General features: G+C 47.5%; 1 protein-coding gene and 1 pseudogene across 4 annotated transcripts in view; both read right to left on the reverse strand.

Moving 5' to 3' along the window:
• Window positions 1–19,090, reverse strand: part of PCSK5 (proprotein convertase subtilisin/kexin type 5) — a 516,123-nt gene that overhangs the window by 208,744 nt on the left and 288,289 nt on the right. For all 4 annotated transcript variants that reach the window (XM_075560524.1, XM_075560523.1, XM_075560525.1 and 1 more), the window contains exons 11-12: window positions 17,319–17,436; window positions 11,428–11,616 (exon numbers count right to left, since the gene is read on the reverse strand). In XM_075560524.1, coding sequence (XP_075416639.1) covers window positions 11,428–11,616; window positions 17,319–17,436 — 307 coding nt within the window. The remainder of the gene's footprint in view (window positions 1–11,427; window positions 11,617–17,318; window positions 17,437–19,090) is intronic.
• LOC142459192 (small ribosomal subunit protein uS13-like) lies at window positions 10,249–10,663 on the reverse strand (annotated as a pseudogene).

Here is a 19,090-nt window from a genome sequence, read left to right on the forward strand (position 1 = left end):
GAAGGACAGTGTCGGCATGCGGGGAAGCTCAGAAGGCCAAAGAGCTAGGGAAGGGGGAGGAGTGGCAATGGGAGGCACAGAGAGCTGCTACATTGCAGGGATTGCAATCAATGTTATGACACAAAATGTGTACGCATTGTTGACTGGAGACTCAATGTTCTCTGCAAGCTGTCACTAAAATCACCATGGGAAGCTTTTTAAAAACTGCCAGCTGGAGCCTACAGCTAGAGGCCTTGGCTGGTACCACTGCGGCCTGTTACAGGCTCACAGGCAAACGGCACCCCCGACAGCTGAGCAAGAAGTAGGGGAGTCACCTGCTGCCAGTTCCTAAGTCTATGAAATGAAAATCGTAAAATTGTCTCTTCAAAGTGTCGAAATATTTGCACGAGGTTGAGAGAAACCGGGAGGAGGTTTACTGCAGGGTATTGGGGGAACATGTAAGTATGCTCTGCTACCCGCCTTAAGAGGGCTAATGGTACGCAGTAATGTTCAGATCGAAAGCACTTTCTCTTTAAGAACAAACCCCAAAACATTCCTATACTATATATCATCAAGGTCATGTTCCCTCCTTAATGGCTTCTCAGGAGAAGTAAAATAAAACCAAGCTCACTGCCTCCTGGTCAGTGCGGCCTCCTGGTCAGTGCGGCCTCCTGGTCAGTGCGGCCTCCTGGTCAGTACTGCCTCCTGGTCAGTGCGTCCTCCTGGTCAGTACTGCCTCCTGGTCAGTACGGCCTCCTGGTCAGTACTGCCTCCTGGTCAATACGGCCTCCTGGTCAGTACGGCCTCCTGGTCAGTGCGGCCTCCTGGTCAGTACAGCCTCCTGGTCAGTACTGCCTCCTGGTCAGTACGGCCTCCTGGTCAGTACGGCCTCCTGGTCAGTGCTGACTCCTGGTCAGTACTGCCTGCCTTCTGGTCAGTGCGGTCTCCTGGTCAGTGCGTCCTCCTGGTCAGTACTGCCCCTGGTCAGTGCGGCCTCCTGGTCAGTACTGCCTCCTGGTCAGTGCAGCCTCCCATTCAGTACTGCCTCCCGGTCAGTACTGCCTCCCGGTCAGTGCGGCCTCCCGGTCAGTGTGGCCTCCTGGTCAGTGCTGTCTCCTGGTCAGTACTGCCTCCTGGTAAGTGCGTCCTCCTGGTCAGTACTGCCTCCTGGTCAGTGCGGCCTCCTGGTCAGTACGGCCTCCTGGTCAGTGCGGCCTCCTGGTCAGTACGGCCTCCTGGTCAGTGTGGCCTCCTGGTCAGTACTGCCTCCTGGTCAGTGCTGCCTCCTGGTCAGTGCGGCCTCCTGGTCAGTGCTGACTCCTGGTCAGTACTGCCTCCTGGTCAGTGTGGCCTCCTGGTCAGTACGGCCTCCTGGTCAGTGTGGCCTCCTGGTCAGTACTGCCTCCTGGTCAGTGTGGCCTCCTGGTCAGTGCGGCCTCCTGGTCAGTGAGGCCTCAGAGCAGTCCTCCTGTGGCTTTCAGGGCTGCCAACCTTCCCAGGGAGCAGCCAGCATCATGGGCCAGTTTGTCTCAACAGCCAGCCTGCGCTTAGCAGATCACTGTGGACAAGTTCGGTGCTCCTACGATCTCTTGCACCACCTCAACAGGGCTGGTTGTACGTTTACAGCTTCAAAGTGGCCTTGGCCAAGGAGAAAGGACAGGCTTGCACTCACGTGTCAGGGCCTTTTGTGAAATGAAGAACCAGCAGGTCTCCACGTGAGCCTGTTGGGGGAATAAGCCACCGCCATGGAGAACAAGCAGCTCTTGCCCCGTTCCAGTTGCCCCTTCTAAGAGAGCCAGGATGAATGGGATGTGTTGGTGGAGAAATGGCCTGAAGGCAGGAGAGGGTTTGAAACCACTTGCTAGTCCACAGCCCTAATTGAGGTTCTAATTTGTTCAGATCATTGGGCCATTTGAGAGCAATCAAGTAATAACTTGTCACACAATACTTCTGGAGAGTGCCTAACTTAAAAGCGGTTCACAAACAGTTTAGAGAGAACGTTTGGCTTATTGCCTCAGAGCAGACTACAAAGGGGACTGGAGGCTGCCGTCCCACAGGCAGTCCTGTTTCCATAACCTCGGCCAACGTTTAATTACTCTCGGGTCAATTATCTGGCTGCCGGATTAGTAGGCCCTCAGTTTCTTCCTGCCCACCCTTTCCTGCCCGCTTTGAAATGCATGTTATTTTTGCCGATCACTTTCAAATTACACTGCGATCAAAAATTAAACCGAAACTGGGTGCCAAGGAGAAATGCAGTCACTCAGAATTTAAATAAGTGTTTCAAGGAATGCCTGCCACGGGGCTTTCTCCGTCTAGCTGAGCAATTCCCCAACCGGCCGGGCCATCCATTAAACCCACTCTCTGATGTGAAAATTGAAGAGAAGACTAAACAGACAGCAAAATATAATGATGACGTGTTGTTAAAATAATGAAGAAAGAAACAGACACTGATTATTGGCCATTCATGTTTATAATACCCTGTCGTTTGGAGCTATAGGTGGCTTAAATAGTGAGCTACACTTCTATGTTTCGTTGGCCCCACCAGTCTCTGTATTGAATATGATTAAACCTTCTAAGTGGCAACATGTGCATGTAACAATGTAGATGGCATGAAGACTCTTCAAAAAGTATCTGGGGAAAAATGGAATTAAAAGAGAACAGGCAGAGTGGAGACTCAAAGCCCATCTGTGGGCAACTGGACACCCCCTTATTAAAGGGCCGCGGGGAGCAAAAGAGCCAGTTAGGTTGCAGGGTAGCAACGATGAAACATATAACTTTCCTCTAGTTCTTAAATGCTTCCTCCCCCCACTATCATGATCCCAATTCTTCCTTACAAATCTGGCTAGACCAGAGGATGTGCATTGGTACAGATAGGAACTGGAAACAAAGGGAATCCAGGACAAATGACTCCTCAGGACCAGTGGTGAGAGTGGCAATACCTGGAGGGTGGAGGGAAGGAAGGTTGGGTAGAAAGGGGGAACCAATCACAAGGATCTATACATAACCTCCTCCCTGGAGGATGAACAACAGAAAAGTGGGTGAAAGGATACACTGGACAGTGTAAGATAGGACAAAATAACAATTTATAAATTATCAAGGGTTCATGAGGGAGGTGGGAGGGGGGAAGAAGGGGGAAAAATGAGGAGCTGATATTAAGGGCTCAAGTAGTAAGCAAATATTTTGAGAAGGATGCTGGCAACAGATGTACAAATGTGCCTGACACAATGGATGGATGTATGGATTGTGATAAGAATTGTACGAGCCCCCAATAAAATGATTAAAAAAAATAACAACAGAATTTTCCCACAATATTTTTCGAAGTTGCTTTGTGTCAGAATCAACTAGCTGGCAGTGGGCTTCAAGCAGCTCTGCTGGCGCTGTTAGGTAAGTGCTGAACTGCTCACTGGACACATCAAATGAGGCTGTCTGCTCCCATAAAGATGGACAGCCTTAGAAGCCAGATACAGGCTTGCTATGGGTCAGCACGGTCTCAGGGGCAGTAAGGTTGGGCCGGGTTATACGGGTAGTAGATTCGGTTTGGGCTACCGAGAACATGTTTGCTTACGGCAGCTCAACGGCAAGTGACTGGACACGTGCTAAGAAGTCCTGACTGCTGGGCTCTCTGTATATTATCCACTGCCCAGTCTAATGCTCATTTTGAACTTCTGTGGTGTGCCAGCCATGGAGAAAACAGACACATGCCCACGTCACTGTGTGGGTAAAACAAGTGCGAAGCAGAACTGGAGTCCCACATGTCGAGAGTAGAATGCTGTGTCCACACCTGCTGTTGTGTCCAAGCGGACTGCCTAATGACGTGCTCACAGAAGCGATCCCTGCACGCGGTGGCACCGATCATCTATTCAGTAATTAAAATGGTGCTCCCGAGAAAGCTCTATCCCTGTGAGCAGTTCTCAGATACGTCACTCTGGATGATGTCTCAGAAAAGTCTGCCATGAAGTGGAATACATCCCTTTTGAGGAATTAACTCAGGAAATAGCTCATATAGTAACTGCAAGCTCTCCCTCTCCCCGACCCGTCCACCCCAGGCCACTCTTTCACAAAGTATCTAGCCAGTATGTGAAGGCTGTAATGTTCTTCCAAGATGTTATGGCAACTAAATAACGAGAAATTAGATACACACTGAAAGCTAAGTGTTATCTTGTAATTCCTCCTAAAGTGTATATGGATCTTAATTTGAACAATCATTTGCTATCATCCAGAGTCCTTGTGCTCACTAGGAAATCAGACAGTAGACAAAGCCATTTGAAAGCTTTCTTCTTTTTGTCTTGGATGCTTCTTCATAATTTATAGGGGTTTATCGAATGCTTGAAGCACTTACTTGGCTCGGTTATAATGGAATTGTTTGTTTTCTTAAGATGTTTGTTTGGTGTACAGCACATGTAATTTGCTTCTGACTCGGGGTATTCAAAACATACAGGCCTCTCTCTCTTAATCTAACTTTTTCTTTAAGAAGGGTTGAAAAAGACACTGATTCTAGTTCTAGTGATTTGGAACACTTAAGTTTTTTTTTAATTTCAGTCACATAGATCATCTATTCAGCAACTAACTTACAGATGCATTCTTGTTTTGTGGCTGTATGACGTAAGTACTTAATCTTCTTGAAGATGTATTCGGTTTTCTGCTGGACGGTCATCTCTAAGTCTGTTTTTTATTACACACTTCTGTGCGCAGCATCCAGCAGATGCTTGCCCACAAGTCTGTGGATGACCATGGACATACCACATGTAGGAGAAGGCAGAGTGCTCTCAAAGTCAGCGCGCTTTCAAGTGGGGCTCGGGAACAGGCGGTGTCAACACCACCTGGGAGCTGTCAGTACATGGACCTCAGTCGCCCCAGACTGCAGACTGTGGATCTGTGTCTGACAGAATCACTCACTCTGCACTAACCGAGGGCTACCCCTACTTAGGTACTCGCTAGCTACGCTGTGAACCACACAACAGTTTATCTTAGTTCATAATGGTTCATAGTTATCTAGTAACCCTGTGAATCAGATGTTATTCTATTTCATAGGTGAGGACATTCACTTTCCCAAAGTCAAACGTAGGAATTGGTGAAGCAAAGGCAAATCCCATCGATTCTGATTCTTCTTGACCCTCTAAAGTCAGAGCAGTACTGTCTGCATAGCCGCCCCGGCTGTTGCCTGTGGGGAAGCGGCTGGCAGGTCTTCCTCCCACGGAACAGCGGGTGGAGTGGAACTGCTCAGTGTTAGTTAGGACCCGGGACCCCAGGCTCCTTCCAAATGCAAACAGCATTGCCTTCATCCAAAGTCTGCGTTTGCCTCCGGCTGAAGGAATTCCGTTTTCATGAAGACTTCTTATTCAGCCTGTAAAACTCTTCACTGCCACAGGGTCATTTATTTTACTATAAGCCACGCATGTATTTGAGTACGACACTTTACAAACGCCACCAGTCTGTCACTGAACAGCTGGGAAGGCCAACGGGAACTCGATTCAAGTATAAACACTCTTATGATAAATAAACAGCATGAACAACTGAGTCCTATAGGTTTCTTTCTTTGTCTCAGCATTTTAGTCTAGAAAGCGTACCTCTTCTAAACTTCAGATCATAATTGGAAGCAGAAATGTTCATCTCTAATCAAATTTAGCAAGGAAGCCGAGTTTCAGCTTTCAGTTAGAGGCCCACCTTTGGAAGAGTGAGCCCATACATTTCAACTAAATCGTAGACTCAGTGGACTGGGGGAGGGATGGGTAAAAAAAGAGACAAAAACGGTTGAAAGCAGAAGCTGAGGAGACAAGGTTATGTTTGGGTTTGGAGAATGTTATACTGTCAGAATTTGAATGGGCCAGGATAGAAAGGCTTACCCTTCAAGTTGATTTTCTCTGAAAACATGTTCAAGGAGCCCACGTGCACCTAGCTTTCCCCCACCACGCCCAACCTCCATATTCTTCACAGAAGCACAGTGGTTGTGATGAATACTCAGTGTGGCAGGGGATGCAGGGTGCACCGGCCCAGAGAAAGGAACGTAGAGAAGGAAATAATCATTTGTCCAGGCCTGTACTGTCATTTACCGCCCGTTCCACCCATTAAATCAGCCACCTGGCCTGCCCGGGGGGCTTCCCTGTGGGGCGAAGGGGATGTGAAGCTGGAGCTGGACCAGTGCGCTGTATGCTTCTGTGTGCCTTCCAGGGCTGGGCACCTGCAGGTGCGTGGGTAAACTCTCCTGCCTCAGACGGTTCACTACAGGAGGGCAGGCAACTGCCACCACCTAGGAGTCACCCAGGGTGGACGCGTTTCCGCAGAGCTTGAGACTAAGAGACTGAGAAGAGAGGCCCATGAAACCCTTCTGGATCACAACAGAATAGTGTCTGATGCTGAAGACAAACCCCAACCTGTGGGATGGAAAAATAGATCCCTTGCCAATGGGTTGATTCCAACTCAAAACAGCCCTGGACAGGATTCCCCAGGCTAAAAGTCCGTACAGAACAGCCAGCTTCAACTTTCTCCAGAGGATGGGCTGGCAGGTTTGAACTTTGTGCTGGTGCCGTTAGCAGTCCGACACTTAGCCGACAGCCCCACCAGGGCTCCCAAAATCCACAGTGGCCTTGACAGTGGACTTACACTTACCACTGCGAGGACGCGGCAGGACAGGGCAGTGCTCTGCTCTGTTGCACATGGTGCTACCACCAGATGTGGTCGACGCCATACCCACTCACAACATATTAGGGCACGCGTTTTTAACAACATGGAACACGAGAGCAGTTCTCATGATCTCTGCCCTCTGCTTTGATTTTCCTCTCTCCTTGTGCCCTCCCCTTTCTGTCTCCAAGTGATGACTGTGTCCAGCAGCGTCCTTATCGAAGCTGAGGCACCATCTGCTACGGCCACAGCCCACCTGGAAGGCTGCTGCCAAGCCTGGGGGACTTAGTCAAGGCGGCTGTCAAGCTAGGAAGTGTGCAGGGCTGGGGGTTCTGCATCTAGGGAAGGAGGGGCCCACCTCACTGAAGAGCAGGAGACACTAAACGGAGCCGCTGCTTTACCACAATTGTCCAGAATTTCTTTTAGCTGTGTGTCACTCTGCTTTCCACGGTGCCTTTGAGAAATCTGGACGTCTCTGACAAAAGAATGACTTATTGCCGTGACATTAAACCTGACTCACACATTCCTCCAACAATCTGACCTCCTCGTTTTCTGCTGACCAAGAGCCCTGCTTTGTAGACCCTCGTGTAGTGCCCCAGGCACAAAGAAGCCAGTCCTTCCCCCCCTCTGTTCCTCCTCTCTTCTGCACATCTGACACTCACTTCCCAGCTCGGGGACAAGCTTCAAATCGAGGCCAACATAACGAATTCCTGCTATTAGGTCAGAGTGAAAAGATTGCTGGAGAGATATCTGCTAATGAAGAGTAACGTCAAGAATGTACCAAGATGACACAAAAGCACCCATAGCAGCCCGTCCTTCCGCAGTGTGACGGACGACACGGACCTGGAAGGCAGGCCCTGGCGGGCAGCCAGGCCCAGGGAAAAGCCCGGGCTGGTGCAGCTGTTTCCCATCTAAAGGGCCAGCCATGCGGAGGAACGTTTTGGGGGTGCTGTGGACAGATGGCTCTAGCCTCCTTTCCACCTCTCAGCGCCTCCAGCCTCCTTTTGTCCACTCCAATCTCTAGTCCTTATTCAGGTGGCTACTTAGTTTTCACCCCCCAGCCAGAAGACGAAGAGAAAGGCCTGGCAATCAAGTTCAGAAAAGCAGCTGAAGGTCAATGAGTCTGATCGGGAATGGATCAGGTGGCCTGTGCAGGACCAGGAAGCCTTTGCTCCCTTGTGGGTGCAGACGCCATAAGTCAGGGCGACCCTCGGGGCGCTAACACCAGCTAGCAGGGAAGCATGCCATAGAGCCCCTCTGTGGGAGAAGGTGCCGAGAGGGAGGGAAAGGCAGTTTGGGGTGTTGCTGGAGAGGCAGAGGGCAAGCTGGCCAGGGAGAGTATCGGAAAGCTGCGGCCTTTCCTCCGGAGAAATCCTCCTGCAAGCTGCAGAGGCAGGGCAGGTGTGTGCTGCTGGGGAATGCAGCCAGCAGGAGCCCCCCCCCCCTGCGCTGTACTCCCCTGATGCCTGCGATGGAATCCACAGCTCCTCTGCCCCCCAAGTTTCCTCCCTCAAGTCATCCTAGGGGAAGCCAATGAAAAGTGGCTAAGTGTGCAGGAGGGATCCAGAAAGGCAGAGTTTTCAAAGCACCCGTCAGCAGCGGGCCTGTTTTCCTAGGAGGCAGAGACTGCACCTGTGTGCAGGGAAGCTCCGCCCTTCACTGGGCTGCACTGGGAAACTCTTTCAAGTTTAGCCTGGAAGAAGGATGGCAACCAAAACGGATGGTAAAAACAGAATGAACACAACAGGCCTTCTGGAGATTCCGTAACAAGAGCAGGTGTGACCTTCCTTTAATCTCCCAACTGCGCACCTGCAGGCCTGACTTGGTTACCAGGAGGCAGCAGGCAAAATCTCTCGGTGGCAGTGGGAGGCGGGTGCGGGCAAGCGCCTGGTGATGGGATGCCGGCGCTTCCATAAATGTTCTTTGCACCCGCATGCTTTTCTCCTGGCAAAATGGGGCTTTGCGTTTAGAGCTCACAGTCCAGGTTTCCCTATATCCTCATGGAAGACATTCAGTTTTTTTTTAAAATCATTTTATTGGGGGGAGGGGCTCTTACAGGTCTTATAATAAACCTTACATCCACTGTGTCAAGCACATGTGTACCTAGGTTATCATCTTTTCCAAAACATTGTCTTTCCACTTGAGCCCTTGCTATCAGCTCCTCATTCTTTTCTTCCCTCCCTCCCTCATGAGCCCTCGATAATTTATAAATTATTATTATTATTATTATTAAAGAGGACACATCAGGTTGCAGGTCAGAAATAAAATGCACTTAATTGACTGGGGTTCGATTGCTCCAAGCAGAGTCGGATTACCTGGTAAGCAAGGTCCACTGTTTAGAGCAGATAAGTAAGTAAGTACAAGTGGGCCTGTGCCTGCCTCGCCCACTGGATTCTGTGGCCCTGGCTCGGGGCCACTATTACTCAGAAATGTGAGCACTTCCTCCTTTCTGAGGGACTTGCAGCCAGTTGAAGAGATGCTGGTGACTCACTGACAGAATCACAGAATTCTCACCTTCCATGTGGGACACCAGTATTCTATTCCATGACCCTCAAGCACAGCCACCAGCCAACTCTAAGTGTCTGCTTGTGTGTCGCTACGGTGACAAACAGATTTTAGTGAACTAGGAAGAAAGTCCGGACAAATGTAACGGCAGGAACTGATCACAGCAGCCTGTGCTTTCTTCGGAGATGCACGGGGTGGCCGTGACAGGGTAGCTGACGTGATGGCCGTCAACCGCGGACACCACAGATGAAGTTTGGGAATTCCTACAAGACACTGTGCAGTGTCCCTCTGGGCGTTGTCCCTGGTCTCTCGCCTCTTGTGGCTGGTTACTAGTGTTCCCACAGAGACAACTCTGCCAAGGGTCGCCTCCCATGGACAGGTGGCCGTGGCTGCCCGTTACACAAAGAGCCGGCGTTTCACAGGAGCGGGTATAAGCTCTCACAGAATGCTCCTCTTGCAGGAGAAGATTAAGGAAAAGAACCTGTGAGGCTTTTGCCTGTGGCCGGGGTACAGTGCCCCGCTGCTTGATTAAAGACCAGCCTGACTGCTATGATCTCGTAGTCGCACGGCACGGAGCCTGTTGGCTTTCCGTTTAAAAAGGAGGTGGGCCCAAAAGTCTTAGGAACAAGGTGGACTTTTCCCTAGGAGGGTTCCCCTTCCAGATTATGAAGAGAGAGATTGTCAGCAAGATTCTCTTAACCCTTTTTGCCACCTAACCCAGCTGGGGATGAGACTGCAGAGGGTCCTCAGTTTCATGTCTGACCTGGGGATTTGTCAGAATTGCCTGAATTTACTGGCACATGGGCCAAATCCTTAAAATATGAGGGGGTTTCAACACATTATTGGAAAACTGCCAAGAGTTCTTCATTCCATGAACGTAGTGACGGGATCGCATAAATCTCTCGCTCACACCATACACACACAGGCTTCAAAGAGTTCATGGAAAAGCTTCATTATATTTTACTAATCATTCACTTAAAATAGTTTGCTGACATATAATTCACATAGCCTATAATTTGATAGTGCGATCATATTGAGAAGAGTTGGACAGTCATCACTACAATCAGTTCTAGAACATTTCTTCCTTCTTGTACTCCTTTGTGTGTGTGTGCATAAGTACTTATGAAAAGACAAGGTTCATAGTCTTTATTTCTTCTTGGACATACCAGCAGTTCGGCCACGGCGGCCAGTGGTCTTGGTGTGCTGGACTCGAACTCGGAGGCCCCAGAAGTGGCGCAGCCCTGTGGGCGCGGATCTTTTTCAGCTGCTACAGATCTTCACGGAGCTTGTCCAGACCGTTGGCCAGGACCCGGCTGCATTTCCCCTCCTTCACGTCTTTCTGTCCGTTCAAGGACCAGTCTGGAATCTTGTCCTGCCGTGGATTCTGCAGGATGGGGATCACGTGCTCCACCTCATCCTGGGTGAGCGCGCCTGCTCCCTTGGTGAGGTCCATGTCTCTTTTCTCAGCACCACATGAGCATCTCTTCGCCCCACACCCTTCGGTCTTAGTGTTGAGGACTCGCAAGACGTGCTGGAACTTCTCGGGGATTACTAGAGACATGGCGGCAACACTGGCGGCGGCCTCCGGTGGGAAAAGTTTGTACTCCTTTTTAGTAGCGCTCAGTTATATGTTAATTCTGAAATTTCATAAATTCTCTAAATCTCTTTGTGTGTGTGTATATATAAATGTTGGCCTTTCTTTCTTCAAAGAAAGAACGAAGAACATGGGGAAAGGAAGAGACAAAAGAGGAACTGATACCAAGGGCTCAGTAGAAAGTAAATGTGTAGAAAATAAATGATGGCAATATGTTTAAATATGCTTGGTACAACTGATGTATGGATTGTTATAAGAGCTTTAAGAGTCCCCAATAAAATAATCTTCTAATTAAAACAAGAAGAAGAAAGAAAGAAGGAACAAAAGATGACAATTTTTTTCAGCTGCCTTTTCCTATTGCCCAGCTCTCACACACTATTTCCCCAGGCCTTCCGATCCTAGGAGCCTTGGTGGTGTAGTGGTTACTCCTTGGGCTGCAAACTGCAAGGTCAGCAGTTCAAAACAGCCGACCACTCAGTGGGAGAAAGATGAGGCTTTCTACTTCCAAAAGGAGTTAGTTTGGGAAACTTGTTCTATCCTGTCCTATGGGGTCACTATGAGTTGGAATCGACTCAATGGCAGCAAGACTTTTAGTACTGTTTCTAGGTACCCTCACACACACACACCTGAGAGCGTTTCATTATGACATCAATCTGAACCCCCGCTTGTAAGGATGAGCTGAAAGCTGTGTGACCCCTACACACAGTGGTGGGCAGGGGACAGCACCGTACCTGTTGGCCAGCAGTTGGGATCTGGTTCCTGAGGGTGAGGTCAGGTAGATGGCCAGGTCTCCCCTCCTGGGGTGAGTGATGGTTATGCGCACCACGACATGCTCCAGGTAGTTGACATGGTGGTTGGGATTATCTGAGCAGCCTGAAGCTTTATAGATGGAGCGCACTGCACTGTTGGGACGGATTGTCCTGTAACAGAAAGAGAGAGAAAGTCTGTTTGAGCAGATGTGGCAAGGTGCCCCGAGGAAACTTCTATGTCTGGTGGGATTACATAACTTAACACAAACGGCTGGTCCCCAGATGCTCACAAACCAGTGTCAGCACCCAGGAGACGGAGCTGCTTACAGGGTTAAGGCTGGCTAAGCAGTGGGATGAACGAAGGAGGAAACGGTGAATGAAGGTCCTCTTTGTGCAAAATCAATGCAGGTACAGTCATTTGGCAATTGGCTGCTCACAGAAAGGTAGGCAGTTTGAACCAGTCAGCTGCTCCACAGGAGAAAGAAGTGGGAGGAGTCAGCTTCCTTGAAGATTACAGTTTTGGAAATCTAACAAGCAGCACGACCCGCTGGAGTAGCCGGGCGTCAGAAGTAGTCACACAGTAATGGACCGCGTTCCTATCGATAGTGAGTATCACACCTGAGCACGTGGCATCCTTGGTGAAAACCCAGAAGACTGAGCCCCAGCCACAGAGTCTGAGTTAGTAGGTCTGGGTAGGTCCCGAAAACTGGCATTGTTCATGGAAACTGATTTGACGATATCTAAAACAGATGGAAATTGAGCTACCACATGACCCAGCATATACCCAGAAGAGGCAAGAAACAAACCATGGCCAGACATGTGTGCTCCAATGTTCATCGTGGCCCAGTTCACAATGGCAAGGAGTTGTATACCACCCAAATTTCCATTAACAGACGAATGGATTAAAAAACTGTGGTTACAAAGGAGTACTACGCATGCCTAAAATGCAGTGATGAACGCATGAAGCATATCACCGCATGGGAAGAACTGGAGGAAATTACGCTAAGCGAAGTAAGCCAAGCACAAAAGGACGAGTACATCATGATTTCTCTAGAGGCAAGCTTAAAGAAAAAAAATGCAAAGGGGCATAGGGAAAAAGGAACTATATACAAACATTCCTAGGCTGAGGTCCAGGTAGTATGGCAGGGGCCAGATCAATCCAGGGATACATATGGTAGCCAACTAAAAAGGAGGGGGCGGGAGGGGACCAGAAATGTGTAGTGGGGGAACAGGGCACTAACCCGCCCAAGGGGAGGGTATTGTTTATATCTCCACAGGGAAAAAAGGTCTGAGAGGCCAGCCCCAATCCCAACTATGTGGACAGCCGCCCTTCTCCCCAGAAGAATTTACATCAGCGGACAGCACTGAATCTGAAGCTCAGGGAAAGGGACATGTCTGATCAGAGAACACGGGAGTAAATGAAGGGAGAGGAAGAGAGAGTGGAGCACATCCTGGCCCACCAAGCCTTGAGGACGAGAGAGGACCATATGGCTGGACCCACTACCAGACATGACATCCTTCACGGATCCATAGCCCTATTGGGGGGCAAAACTGGAGGCATGGTGTGGAAAGAGCGCCCAGTCTGACCCCACCACACTGAGACAGAACACTAAAGGCGTTCAAGAGAGCAGCAAGGAAGTCCCCAGGGAACACCAAAAATAGACTTTGGGGCCAGTGCGTGGCAACCCATCAGACTCGACCGGAAAACACTCTAAAGGTCAGCAACAGAACTTGAGCTATTTACAAGCTTTTCTTTTGTTTTGTCATTGGGTTTTCTTGGTTAGTCTGTTTTATTTTGTTGCTTTGTGCTCTCTTGTTTTTGTGCACATTATTATCTCTGCAGGTCTATCTAGATAAGCTAGGCGGGAGAAACAATCTGGAGAAAACATTGGGACCACGGTTCCTGGGGAGACTTGGGAGAGGGGGAGGTGGGTGAAAGGAAGTGGTATTAACAAACCCAGGGACAAGGAAATAACATGTGATCCAATGTTTGTGGCAAGGAGGGTGTAAGTGGCCTTGTAGGGCTTGATCAAGGGCAATGTAACCAGAGAGGAATTACTTAAACCCAAGTGAAGGCTAAACATGATAGTGGGACAAGAGGAAAGTAAAAGGAAATAGAGGAAAGAACTAGGAGGCAAAGGGCACTTATAGGGATCTAAATAAAGGCATGTACATATGTAAATATATTTATATACGAGGATAGGGAAGTAGGTCTATAGGTTTATTATTAAGAAAGAAGATGGACATTGGGCCTGTATTCAATTACTCCCTCAATGCAAGAACACTTTGTTCTATTAAACTGGCATTCCATGATGCTCACCTCCCTGACACTATCAATGAAGACAAATGTGGCAAAGAAAGCTCATGGTGCCTGGCTATCAAAAGATATAGCATCTGGGGTCTTAAAGGCTTGAAGATAAACAAGCGACCATCTAGCTGAGAAGCAACAAAGCCCACATGGAAGAAGCACAACCTGCCTGTGTGATCACCAGGTGTCAATGGGATCAGGTTATCAGGCATCAAAGAACAAAAAAAAAATAAAATCATTGTGAATGAGAGGTAGTGCGGAGCGGTGACCCAGGCAACTGGACCTCGCCTTACAGAAGGGGACGAGACGAGCCAATCAGGGTGCAGTATAGCAATGATGAAACATACAACTTTCCTCTAGTTCTTAAATGCTTCTCCCCACTATCATGATCCCAGTTCTACCTTACAAATCCAGCTAGACCAGGATGTACACTGGTAAAGATAGGAACTGGAAACACAGGAACCCAGGACAGATGATCCCTTCAGGACCAGTGGTGAGAGTAGAGAAACCAGGAGGGTGGAGAGAAGGTGGGGTAGAAAGGGGGAACCGATTACAAGGATCTACATATAACCCCCTCCTGGAGGATGGAGAACAGAAAAGTGGGTGAAGGAAGATGTTGGACAGTGTAAGATGTGACAAAATGATAATAATTTATAAATTATGAACAGTTCATGAGGGAGGGGGGTGGGGAGAGAGGGAAAATGAGGAGCTGATACCAAGGGCTCAAGTAGAAAGCAAATATTTTGAGAATGATGAGGGTAACAAACGTACAAATGTGCTTGACACAATGGATGCATATATGGATTGTGATAAGAGTTGTATGAGCCCCCAATACAATGATTTTGAAAAAGTATTAAAAAATGTGCTGGAAAAAATTTGGCATTGTTCACGGACAGTGATGCTACTGCTTTGTGGAACACATAATGAGAAATACCGATACAGGGTATTATGAGACAGCAAAGACTTGGGAATTAGCATGACCCGGGTCTAATATTTCCAAGCTCTACAATCAATGTATCCTCTCTCCCGTCTCCATCTCCAGCTTCTTCCTGGCCTTGGTGCCTTCAGCACCATGCTCCAGCACAGCAATGGACATCTCAAGTTCTGTTCCACCTTGGACACTTGGCACATACGCTTCCTGATCTGGCCTGCTTCTGTTGCTGCTTCTCATAGGGCAGATTCCTTTTCTTTATTCAAGGTCAAAGCTTACATTTCAAACTGGCAAAATATGTCCCCTCTCCCTTTCAACATTCATTTCTTATAACCTGTATCTACTTTTATTTTTTACTTTGACTCTCCTGAGACTGTAAGTTCCATAAGGGCAAAACGTATTTGCTATTCTCCTCTTTGTCACTAATATGCAGCTTAGTACAAGAAACATAGTTGTTGAATTGGTAAATTAGTTGCTGAATAGAGAAATGATCCCTGTGGATCCTGCTTCCTGATTTGTCAAGTGGGGATAATACTTAAGCTGCTACGAAGATTTAATAAGAAAACCCATATGAAACGTCTATGGGCTCTGCCCAGACGTGCTCAATTAATAATGGTTGACATTCCACAGCTTGGTTTCTTCCCTCATTCTTTGCCACAAATTGAATGAGAAGCCAACTTTAATTCATGTATCCCTGCTTCTTAGGAAGTGTCCTCACGGACTATAATGGCTCTCCTTTTCATTAGAAACCCAAATTTGGGGTAGGAACCACAGAAATTTGGGTGAAGGGAGACAGCGGCTGGTGTAAGATATCAAAACAATAATTTATAATTTATCAATGTTTCGTAGGATGGAGTTAGGGTGGGGAGGGACAAAAGAGAAGCTAATACCAAGGGGCTCACGTAGAAAGAAAATGTTTTGAAAATGATGATGGCAATATATGTACAAAAGTGCTTGACATATTTGATGTATGGGTTGTGATAAGAGGTGTAAGAGTCCCCAAAAAGTGATTTATATAGAAAACAGGTTCAGAAATAAGCTCTAGTGAGGGGAGTTGGGGTGGGATGGACTCTGAAAAGAAATCCAAGAGCAAACTAAACACTTGTGGCCATTAAGTAATCTCCTGTCAACTTGCAAAGGGGTGGAGTCTAGCCTGTCAATCAGGCTAGCCTGACCTCTCTTGGGGACACTAAGGAGATAATAGCTCACTGGAGGCCAGATACACTCTCTGCTTGCCTCCCTTTGAAAGATTCCTGATGACAAGTCAGATGGATCTACACTGATAGAGCCAGAGCCCCGGAGCTGGAGGAGTCACATGGAGACTCACACCAGTGCTGAGATGCTCACTCACACTGCCTCTGGATCCCCAAGACTTTCCACCCACTGGCCTGTGATCTTCCTGCATTCGGCATCCTTGCATGTGTTGTGAGTCTGAAGAGGAATTTATAGACTGATATCGGATATATTGGCCAATATCAGACTTATGGACTTGACCAGGCTGGGATGTTTTCTTAACATACAATTACTGTTTTATATAAAGCTTTTCTTAAACACATGAGTGTCTACGAATTTTGTTTCTCTAGTCTACTTGGACTAACACGCTCATCAAAACCACAGCAAAGGAAGCCTGTCCCTCAGATTTAGCCCCCAGGAGAGATGTTACACAATTCTGTCAGGACACCATCCAAGTCTGAGCCGCAGGAAGAGGCACAAGCCCCTGTATTTCGTCTAGCACAGTGGTTCTCAACTTTCCTAATGTCCTTCAATACTGTTCCTCATGTTGTGGTGACCTCCAACCATAAAATTATCGTCGTTGCTAATTCGTAACTGTAATTTTGGTACTTTTATGAACCGGGCAACCCTTGTGTAAGGGTGGTTCGACCCCCCCAAAGGGGTCACGACCCACAGGTTGAGAACCACTGATCTAGAGTCTATATTTACACCACTTTTGGAGAGCAACATCATGTGAGTAATCATGTTTGGGGGTACATAAACTTCTGGAGATGATTTCCAACCTCCTCAAATAAAAATACTGACAGAGTAAAATGCTTAAGGAGCCCCTCTCTGAAGAGCTCCCTAGATCCACTTAAAAAAAAATGTCTTTCTTCTAAGGATTTTTGAGTTATATTGAAGTTCTCTGTGGCACATGTGCTTTGTACTTGGCTAATAAGAATACACACTGGTGCTGTGGAGGAAAGGCTTGGCGGTTGCAGCACAGCCTTGTGACACACACAGGATTGCTAGAGTCAAAGTCAGCTCAAACGCAATGGAAATGGGTTGTACAAGTGTGGATCTAAGAAGCCCTAGTGGTAAAGCAAGTTAAGCACTGGGCTGCTAACTGCAAGGTCAGTGGTTGAAACCCACAAGACTCTGAAAGAAAGAAGATTGAAGCTGCTTGCTCTCATAAAGATTTACAGCCTTGGAGAGTCAAAGAAGCAGTTCTACTCCTCTGTCCTGTAGAGTTGGGAATGACGTGATGGCCATGGCTTCAATGTGCATTTAACAGCTTACAGTCCTGGACAGTCTATTAACATTTTCTAATGACTGTAGGAAAAAAAACGACATGAGTGTGTGCTCATGCTGACTCGCTCTCTTTCAGGGTGCTGCTACGTGCTCAAGTGCAACAAGCCTTACTTGATTTTCCGGTCTGTGCTCTCCACACACACGTGCTGCTGGGGAACGGTGGTCCACTTCTCCGCCTCCATCACCATGGCCTCCGCATCCATCAGTCCGAATCCATAGAGGTGACTCACTGTGGGAGGCAAGGACACAGAGTCAGCCTCATCTGGGCTCGGGACAAGCAATGCTCAGAGGCCGAGCGGCATTGTCACTTCGGGGAGTCTCCCAACACAATCCGTGTATTTCTAGGACACGCGCCTAGCAGTCTTTCTGCCAGTGTTTGAAAGCCACAAGATGAGTAATATATTACCAGAATAAAAAATAAGTGAATGCACATTAATGTATATTGTATACTGATGACATATTATTCCTGATGTGGTGCCTGTCACATATATTGTGTTACCATATCATATGCTGGACACTGATTCTACAGCTTTACATTTGGGTCTCCCTCCAAATCTTAATCAGTCGTATGACGATGATCACCATCATTCGCAAAGGAGGAGGCTGACGAGGAGGGTCAAACGTGGACAAGACTGACAAGGAGTGAGGGTGCTGGGTTCCAGCAGCTACTGTAGTCTGCCACTTCTGTGCGGACAACGACAATTTTATCACATCTACAAGTGAGGATGCAGACATGTCTTCAAACCGTGCAGCAATGAGTGTATTAGGAACTTACATGCAAGAACTATCAATGTTCTGACACATCCAGTAATTAGGTTAACATCCCAGAAGATATAAATTATCTCCCTCTAGTATGTAAAATTTTATTAATCTCCATGCATGATATATTTTAAGGCTCTAGATTTTTATGCCAGCTTCTTATCTTCGAGTGTTGTAATCTTTTATTTCTCAATGAGGGGACTCATTGATCTAAAGCTGAATTGACTTAACTGTCTCAGAAATTGCAATTGTGTGGAGAAATTTATTAAAGAGGATGTACTAGAGCTTACATGCACAGTTCTGGAAATACTTCCAGTTCCAGCTTAATACTTACGATCTCCATTGTGTATTCAACTGCCTCCTACCTTCACACACATCCAAACACACACACGCATGTGTACATGCACACATTTCTCAGATTCATTGCTGAGAACATCCTTTGCCTGCGCATTAATTTGTTATGTAAATAGTTTCCATGACTGCTCATGTTTATGGATTCTGTGAATATTTCATGAATGTTCCTCCTTGAATCAAGATGCTATAGGGATACAGTCCCCTTCTCGGTTCAAACCAAGGGATAGTCCCCAGGCCTAGCTCTTCCTGTCTCACTGTCTTTGCTGGCACTAAGCTGGTGAGCTAGAATTCCTCTCACCTCCTTGGATTAAAGGTGACTCTCTAGGCTCCTTGAGGTCTAGGTACAATCTACTACTACCTTCTCCTTCCTCTCCAGCCACGTCACATACATTAGTGGGCATTTATTGAAAGTCAGCTGTTCGTGACTTGGAACTATAATTTGTCGCTCCTTCCACCTTTTCCCTGCCAGTCTGTCAAGACTAACGTTTCCTGATTGCCTTCTGTGTGAGAGACACTGCATTAGGCGCTGCAGTTTTAAAGCGGCGCCATCACCTGCATTGGTACTAAGCAAGCATATATAGTTTGACTTCAGTTGTATTAGTCTTAACGGCAAGGTCTAGGTAATGTGTTTCTTTATGGGTCCCATGAGATTTAGCAGATTTTCAAACATGTGGGAAGAAAAAGATTAGATCACAGCTTTTTTTTTTTTCTTTTTAAGTGAGACTTGTACTAGGATTCAGAAGGACAGCCCTTTTCCTGCGGGTTGTCAA

The sequence above is a fragment of the Tenrec ecaudatus genome, chromosome 10, assembly GCF_050624435.1.
Source record: "Tenrec ecaudatus isolate mTenEca1 chromosome 10, mTenEca1.hap1, whole genome shotgun sequence".
Taxonomy (NCBI): domain Eukaryota; kingdom Metazoa; phylum Chordata; class Mammalia; order Afrosoricida; family Tenrecidae; genus Tenrec; species Tenrec ecaudatus.